Source organism: Syngnathoides biaculeatus, chromosome 5, assembly GCF_019802595.1.
Source record: "Syngnathoides biaculeatus isolate LvHL_M chromosome 5, ASM1980259v1, whole genome shotgun sequence".
In the NCBI taxonomy this organism is placed as follows: domain Eukaryota; kingdom Metazoa; phylum Chordata; class Actinopteri; order Syngnathiformes; family Syngnathidae; genus Syngnathoides; species Syngnathoides biaculeatus.
In genome coordinates, this window is record NC_084644.1 from 25,610,084 (window position 1) to 25,618,730 (window position 8,647).

General features: G+C 41.3%; 1 protein-coding gene across 3 annotated transcripts; it reads right to left on the bottom strand.

Moving 5' to 3' along the window:
* Positions 1-352: 352 nt before the first annotated feature.
* On the bottom strand, positions 353-4,726 carry s100a10b (S100 calcium binding protein A10b). Of its 3 annotated transcripts, XM_061820731.1 has the most exons (4): positions 4,567-4,683; positions 4,039-4,114; positions 2,808-2,966; positions 353-1,626 (listed from the first exon to the last, which is right to left on the bottom strand). In XM_061820731.1, exons 3-4 carry the CDS (start codon positions 2,943-2,945, stop codon positions 1,468-1,470), a joined length of 297 nt encoding a protein of 98 aa, XP_061676715.1. In that variant the 5' UTR covers positions 2,946-2,966; positions 4,039-4,114; positions 4,567-4,683; the 3' UTR covers positions 353-1,467. The 3 variants fall into 3 exon arrangements, with proteins under 3 accessions (XP_061676715.1, XP_061676713.1, XP_061676714.1); XM_061820729.1 differs by lacking the exon at positions 4,039-4,114 and having other exon boundaries at positions 4,567-4,726; XM_061820730.1 differs by lacking the exon at positions 4,567-4,683 and having other exon boundaries at positions 4,039-4,513.
* Positions 4,727-8,647: the final 3,921 nt, after the last annotated feature.

The window sequence follows — 8,647 nt, forward strand, 5'->3', positions numbered from 1 at the left end:
TTGCACTCATCCTTACTAGGGTCAGGTGGTCTCTATCCTGGCTGACATTGAGCAAGAGGAAAGTAAACCCAGGACCAGCATCCAGCCAATCGTAGGGCTGTATGTATGTGTATAACATGAATAAACTTTATATAATTCTTAATGGGGTGTCCTTGGAATGATTCTGTTGTGTTCGTGCCAAGCTTTCCCATCCTTTCTCTGCTGTGTAGCAGGGTATTGCTTTTCATTGTCCTGTAGCTAGCCCCCTTGGTAGTGCGGATAATTATTAAGATGGATGAATCACCTTTTGGGGGCCGAAACCTCACCAATTTTAGCGGGTTGTTGTATTCATGAAAAAAAAAATTAGTCTTCATCAGTGTTTCACAGCCTTTATTGAGCCAAGCCACATTTTTTACAGAAGAAAAAAAAATCTCCCATGGCACAAAAAGCAGATACACGTTAATTGGCATCTCGTGGAAGAGCATTTATTGTTTTGCCTGTCACTATACGTCAATGGCACAGAAGAACAAAGACATTTTTTGTTGTAAACAATGTTCAGACTACTTTGCCACAGCACATGTGATGGTCGCTCACAGAACAATGGTTGGTAGTTACTGTTCTGGGGGTCTCAAACGTGAACCTTAAAACTCATTCAACAGAGTCCCATGGAAAGTTTCAAAAGTTTCACTTAGCAACATAAAATTGGGTAGACATGTATATCATCAAAGGATGCACAAAAAAATATTCAGGACCCATGCCCGAAATTGAATAGTAAATTGGCCATTTTGGTTTGATTTCTAAGGATTAAGCTTCAAAGGGGGGATGGGGATTTTCCCAATAAGTGCCAATCAGGACAAATATCTTAATAACAATACCTTAGATTTCTACAAACAGGCAGTGCTAAATTGTTTTTGCATTTTTTTTTCTCTCACGCCATTGAATGTGAGCGTAACGTGATCAGAAGTAGATTACTTTGAGAATTGGCCATGAAAACGAGGTGCGAGGGTCTGATCTGATTTTTTTTAAACCAACAAGAATCCATGCATGTTTGGAAGACCTGTTGAAAGTCTGCATAGCAACAAATGGTCATGCAACTGTGACCCAAGAAAAATCAGAGAAGCAATTCTGCAAGCTGGCTAATATTTTATTTCAGCCGTGAAAGTTATAATTATGACTTATTTAGACCTACAGTATTTGTTAGCTTTGTGATTCAGTACATATGCGTTAGAAGAAAAAGATGTGAGTAAAGTAAGATAGTAGTGCCAAAGAATTCTTAGGCCGCCAGCTGAGTTTCAGAGCCAGTAAGAGCAGGGTGGGGTCTTTGGACTAAAATGAATCCATGTGTTCACATCATGCAGAATAAAAATACAAAAACAGCGTTTCGTGGTGGGGCTAATCAGACAGACAAGGTGATATTCAGTCAAAGCTCTGCTTGTCCTTCTGGACACTTCAGACACTCCAAAACATACGAGTAAGTGTAAGATTCATCTATTGTTTCCCCTTCTTCTGACGCAGCATGTAACACTTCTCACAGGCCATAGAGATGCCCGCGACCAGGGGGAGAAACTCTTCAAAGTCCAACTTGTCGTCTTTGTTGTGGTCCAGGTCCTGCAAGATGCAGTCCACCGTTTTGGGGTTCTTTTGAGTCTTCAAAAAAAAGGAAAAAGAGACACACTTAGTTTTGGGAACAAGGAATAGGTAAGATGACAAAACAACTATCCAGTCTAAATCAGATCTGGACTGGTCTAGGTCGGTCAGATTTGTAAGCTTTTTTCCCCCCCTAATAATGGAAAACAACAGCTGATCACAGGCTATGGGGTGACATTCATAAAGCTTTCTGTACTCCTGTCACTATCTGGCTATTTGTTAGTATACCATGTGTTAACGTCGTTACATGTTAGCTTTCGACCTGTATATTTCGTGGGCTTTTGTCCATTATGAGACAAGATCTTCCAGAATTAACATTTTGGGTGGGTGACAGTTGTTCGCGTGCTCCTATTTAGCATTGTAGGAATTTCTAGTTTGTTCGGCCCAAAATTAATTTGGTAAATGTTAATGTATTAGATTACATATGGAGCGGGATGTGGGTTTCTTTTAACTGAAGACCACTAGGGCCATTTTCACAAGACAATTTTGAATGGAAATTTTTTTAGATGGTCTTTCAAATGGCAATGGTACATCACAAACCGTAGGCATTATAGCTTTTTGTTGTAGGCAATAATGGAAGCCATTACTTTTATATCTTAAACTTCCGTTGAACTTGCAACTACCCAGAATTGCAATTACATTTTGACTCATTATTTTAGTCTAGCATTGTTGTCTTGTTAAAGTCCATCAGTGTCTGTCTGTCAGTCCATCCATCTATCACTTTCCCTGACCGCTCAGAGTCATTTGTGAGCTGAGGTGGGGTACACCCTGAAACAGTTGCTGCATTTACAGGGCACATATAGACAACAGCCCTCACATTTTCTCCCACGGCTAATTTAAATGTTTACTAATTAACATGCATGTTTTTGGAATGTGGGTGAAACACAGAGCAAGCATGGTGATAACATCCAAATTCTGCACAGAAACAACCAAAGCAGAGTCAAAACCCAAACTCAGGACTATGTATGGGGGAGCCATGGCAACTATTAATCCAACATGCTCCCGATAGGTTTGAACGCAGCAGTTTTTCATGAAAGCACCTCAAAAGTAGTTTAAGACATTCCAATTCAGAGTTACTAATGTTGCAATTTAATTATTTATATTCAAATTAGAGTAGCTAGTAATATGTAATATTTTGTAAGTAGGTTGCCCAACATTGCATCCAGGGAGCACATTCTCACCGAAAGGAATGTGGGTAACTCAGTCTCCAACAGTTTTTTGAGTTCTTTTTTGCTCAGCGTTTTCCCATCGCCGTCGTCTTTGGCATAGCGATGGAATATGACAATGAGGTTCTCCATGCATTTCTCCAAGTCAGTCATGGCTGCAGATGCAGGTAGGTGCTGCAAATGGAGAAAAGGCGGGAATTATAAGCAGGAGGAACGACAGAATAGCTCATGATACTATGTTATTGTCCAATGACACTGATAGTATCACTTTCCTGCAACTGTACGACTGTTATGATTGACGAGATATAGGAACAAAACCCATGTATAAAGGTAGCCATGAAAATGAAAAACTTAAAACATATAACTCAGTTGGGTCAATACGGAGATTTACAACATATGTAAGAGTCACACATATCTCAATGTATAGTCACAGTGACGACAGCAAAATTGGAGCCAGTTCTAAATCGACTCAGTGTTGTAAGAAAGCTGTGATTCATGATGCCCCGCCCGTATAATCTATGTATTTTCTTGTATAGAAAATCTTTGATTTTATTGGTACAGTTTATTTGATAGAAAACGCCCATTGGGCTTTAATTCACACAAATGGTTGGTTATTTTGAGTTTTATTCAGGAATGATGACACTTAGAGTGAATGTTACACACTGTCTATGTATTAATTCAGCAGCTGTGAGTTGCGATTGTCTCGTAGAAACAAACAACTCATTATATCATCCACAGCCAATACAAATAGCGGAGCACTAAGGGAGGATACGGGTGTTGCTGTCACTGGCACTCCGAGCAAATTCTTTTAATATTAGACCAAATGTTCCGTAACAGACATCCTTATCTCATGGCCGCTGCCCTTTGCTCCGCATCCGCCTTTTTCCTACTGGATTTAACCAAGACAAAAAGTCGTTAAAAAGACGGACCACAGTGGAATGAGTTAGAACAAAAAGGACAGGATGCGGGCCGGCAGCTACTTGTCACACGGAGAAGTGCACTGCACCCAAACCACAGAAGACCACCCAATGACGCATAGCAAACACACCCAGTGGCCGACGTGCAACCGACTAATTAACGTTGAAGAACACAGCCAAACCCTTCACTTTAATCGATAGTTGCTATTTTACGCTTCTGCAATCGTCTTTTCCTATGATCCGTATTAAATTACAGCTTCCAGGACAACAGTAGCGTAAAACGAGTGCAAGCTCCCTAAAAAGCGTCAAATGAACAAGCAGGGACTTACCGAACTAAGGAGGAGGCTGAGTGTGCAGGACGGGTTTGAAAGAAAACCAAGAGTTCACGAGGAGTTTATTCGAGTACTGTATATATAGTGAGCCGGGCAACGCCCCGAGAGGAGCCGGGAGAGAGATGAAGAAAGAAGTGGTGGGAGGGAGGGAGAGAGAGCAAATAATGAGCTCACGTCTCCACACACGCATTTGAACACAACTGCCAAGATGTGCCCCTCCTCTCTCGAATATTCCAAACCACATAGCTGACTTTTTCCTACTGGGGCGCAAAGACAAAATTACACTCTGTAATCGTAGTTTTGAAAAGAAAATTTCTCATGCTGTGAAATCAGGGGCTGGATTCAAAACTCTTACTCGAGCCCCCAAGTGTCACCATAATGACCCACGATAAAATACAATAACGTAATAAGCCGGCGTGTTCAACAAAAAACAAATTACTTTTTTTTAACTGCTAAAAAGCATATTTGACATCATTAAAAGTTTCACAATTGTAGGTGCAAACACTGTAGAAATGTTTCAATTACCAGATTCCCTCTGAATTCTTTCAGCTGCCTGAGGTCCCTTCACTTTGTTTCTGTTTGATAGTCAAATGCCCAATCATTGGAAAATGGGGGATGGAGATTTTTCCCCACCCCCACACAGGTTAGTTAATTGTGTCTTGTCCAGGTGTTCCTCCTCGTCTCGTCAGTCTGTTCAATTTAGCTCTCTGGTTCTGGGCAGTTCTTGTTGGCTCATTGCTATTGTCAGGTGTCATTGTCTCTGTAGCTGGGTTTAGATTTATTTGTTCACTTGTGGGACATTGTTTAAGGGTTAAGTGTTTTCCATGTTCCTTGTTTGCCCATTTTGGAGACTTCTGCCTTTCTTCCCTGCTCCCTTCTATTTGCCTTCTCCACTTTTTTTTTGGATTGCCTACAAAAACACTAACCCTGATAGGAAGTACCAAAATAAAAGCTATGTTTGGAGTGTGGACGTGTACATATATAATTCATATCTAACACAGGAAAACAGACCCATGAAGACAGATGATCGCTACCTAGAAATACAAACCTGTTGGAGAAACTTTACGTGACGAGTAGTTTTGAGTGTTTGTGACTTATATGAATGAAGTGGCTCTCTACCACAGCGCTGGCTGTCAGGTTATTGTTGTGTGCAGCTGGAAGATGGCGCTTCTCCCTCCGGAAATCCTCGCTGCCTGGAACCTTCGCCTCATTTCTCAAGCGAGGAAGCGAGCTAACACAGGCACCGGCCTCTGCCTCGGTACTTCTGCCAGCGGCCGAACGTCCATCTTCAGCACTGAGCAACCGACGCATATGAAAGCAGCAATTCCTGTGGACGTCGCAGGATCCGCAAGGATGGTTTGGGGCTCTCCGTACCGAAATGTCCGAGTGCAGGGGGTGGGGGACAAGAAGTCCCGTAGCAACCGGTCTTGTTTTCTCTGCTCTTGCCACTCGTTTTCCCAATCCACCGTGCTCCAGGGCTGACGTCAGCCTTCTTGCGGCCGCCGAGCATGCACTCCCGAGGCGCGGAGGGAAACGCCGGTCACTCGCTGGTTCTCTTTCTTGTGCTTCTACCCCTTTCAGAAAAGTGACGCTCATCACTCACACTACTTCTCCAATAAAGTTTCCGTACTAGGTTTGTTATTTCAGGTAGTGATTATTCCAAACCTCAATTTCCTTGTATTGTTCTCTGACGGCACAAATAACTTTTTTTTTGTACTTCCGTTTCTCCATTCTCCATAACCCCTTTACAAAATGGATTGCATACAAACTGGGTAAATTATATTCAAGTTGGGTTAATGCAGTGCCTGCCCACCCATCAAATGTGAAATAATGCGTTTGCTGTTTTCAAACCAGATTTAAGGCCCTTCTCCAGCAAGTAGATGGCAATCTAGTAGCAATGTTGTGCATCTCCCAATGGTCGTCATGGTAGTGAAAGCCAGACTTGCCACATACAGTAAGCTATGGCGTGAGGGCTGTCGCAGGAAGTAAAGAAATACGGTGTGACGTGTTCTACAAGTCTTGATTCTTGCTTCATTTTGACAGAAGCATTTCACCTTGGAAAATATTTAAATTGGGAGAGAAATAGATAAGTACTTGCCTTTAAAGTTACTATTAATTATCAGAAGCAGATTGTATCAAGTCTTGCCTCAAAAAAAAAAAAAAAACACCATATGCTTTGCATCAAACCATTTGTGTGGTTAAAAGTAAAGAAAATAAATGTACATATCTTTTTTTAATGAAGATTTTGATGTGAGTGTAGAATTCAGTCTCTCTCTCCCCCACACTTGTATTTATTAGGGTCACAGGTGAGCTGAATCCTATCCCAGCTGACCAAGAAGTGGGGAACACCCTGGACTGGCCACACCCTGTTCAAATATGTGATTACAACAATAACAGCAAAATTCGATAAATCTCAGAATTTGGCAGGAACGATAGCGAGAGTCACTGGGGGCAGACAGGACCGGGAATGATGAAAACGTTACCGAGAGTGGAAACCATGACAGGAGTGGATTATCCACTTTGGAGACTTTCAAGTTACTGTATGAATAAAATCGGAGCAGGATTGACCAAAAGTTAACATAGGGGTGGGAAGGATGGAAGTGGGATTCTGCCAAATTTTCGGTGTGGTTTAGGAGAGAACAGAATAAATATTTTTAGGAGTGGGTGTTTTTTTTTTTTTTTTTAATAAAACTCACTCGGGATTGGGACGGACGAGGATGATAAATCTCGGGTTAGCGGGACTGGGAGTCAAAATCAATACTCGTGTGAGCCTCTAGTTCCCACCAAGTTTGGTGCATATGTTCAAAATACACCATATTGACAAAAGTATTTGCTCACTTCCCTTGACTCAGAGATTTTATTTTCTTAATCCACAGCTTTTGACTACGACATCAGTCTAACCTCTGAAGTAATAACATTTTTAAACTCTTCAAAGGTTTTCCACAACATTTAGGAGTGTGTTTATGGGATTTTATGACCATTTTACCATGAGCGCAATTGCAAGGTTACACTGATCTTGGACAAGAAGGCCTGGCTCTCCGTCTCCACTGTAATCATCCAAAATATTCTGTAAGGTTGAAGTCAAGACTGTGCAGGCCAGTCAAGTTTATCCACATCCACATGTTGAAACAGGAAGGGGCCATTTCCCAAACCGTTCCCACGAAGTTGGAAACGTCCAAAATATTTCCCCATGGCCTCCGATGAATGGTACTCTGAATGCTTCTCCATACCAAGAAATTTTGGACTGTCAAACAGTTTGAGGATTATCCTTTCTATTCCAAAACAGCTGCACCAGTGGACAAAGCAAGGTGAAAATAGACTTGGATGAGATAATTTGGTATGGATGAACTTGACTGGCCCGCAGAGTCCTACCCTAAGCCCAATAAAACATATTTGGGTGGATTTTGAGTGGACAGTGAGTCAAGCCTTCTTGTCCTAAATAAGAATCATAAATACTCTATGCCTCTGTAAGAATGGGCAACCATTACCATAAACTCACTCCTAAACCTCGTTGAAAGCCTCCCCTCAAGAATTGAAGCTGTTAAGCCTACAAAGGGTAGACCAACATCATATTTAACCATTTGGATTTAGAATAGGATACAAATGTAAATCGTGTGAGCCAAGAGAGTTGAGTAAATACCTTTGGGTATGATGTTATCTTGCCTGGATGGAGAAATAACAAGGGGGTCTAATAGAGCTCGTGCGCCTAAGTCATAAAAATCACATGACTCGCCTTATTGCTGGTCAGAGAAAGAATTGTTGCAAATTAATTCCATTGAGACAAAATGGAAATATGTTTTATAGCCCGACACCCACAGTTTTGTGAGATACCGTTCAACATTTAGAAGGTGATAATAAACAAAGGTACATGGAAAAATGAGAGTAAGAGGATCCATATTTAATGCCGAAGTCGATGTTTTTGCAGAAAAAAAGTAGTCTGTTAATCTGCTTCTGCTTGTCTTGGACAACTGGATATGGTAAGTCATCCAAGATTTACACAGAAAAGTTCAAAAGCGTATAAAAGTCTGGACTCATACAAATACTTCGTTGCTGGATCTGTTGTCAGGAATAAATCCCACATCGTGATAGACCGACTCAATTTTTTTCAATACAAATACCAATATTTAAATGAATGACCCCCAGTTTTACACTAATTTGCATTCATCAACTATGATTGGGAAAGAAATTAGGACAGGGCATCATCTCCTCCATACACAAGCGTATTGCGGCCACAAATTAACCTTTGTCTGTAAACCTCTCTGCGACACTTTTTTTTTTTTAAAACCCTGTTCTCAAATGAGTCAACTGGGCATTATAAATACTTCTTGGTTATTTGAGATTGACAGGAATAATTCCTACCTGAAATGAAATGATCGCTACACAGGCTTGTCTATTTCGTTGGACACCACCATAAATCTACCACGCATGTTTTTGGGATGTAGGGGGAAACGGGAGTACAGTACCTGGAAAAAACCCAGTCAGGCACTGCGAGAAAAGAGGTAAGGCCGGATACGAATCCAGGTCCCTAGAACTGTGACGCAGATGTGCTCATGAGTCGTCTAACATACCAACCTCTGCTCAACAAACCAATGCTATTACCATGAGA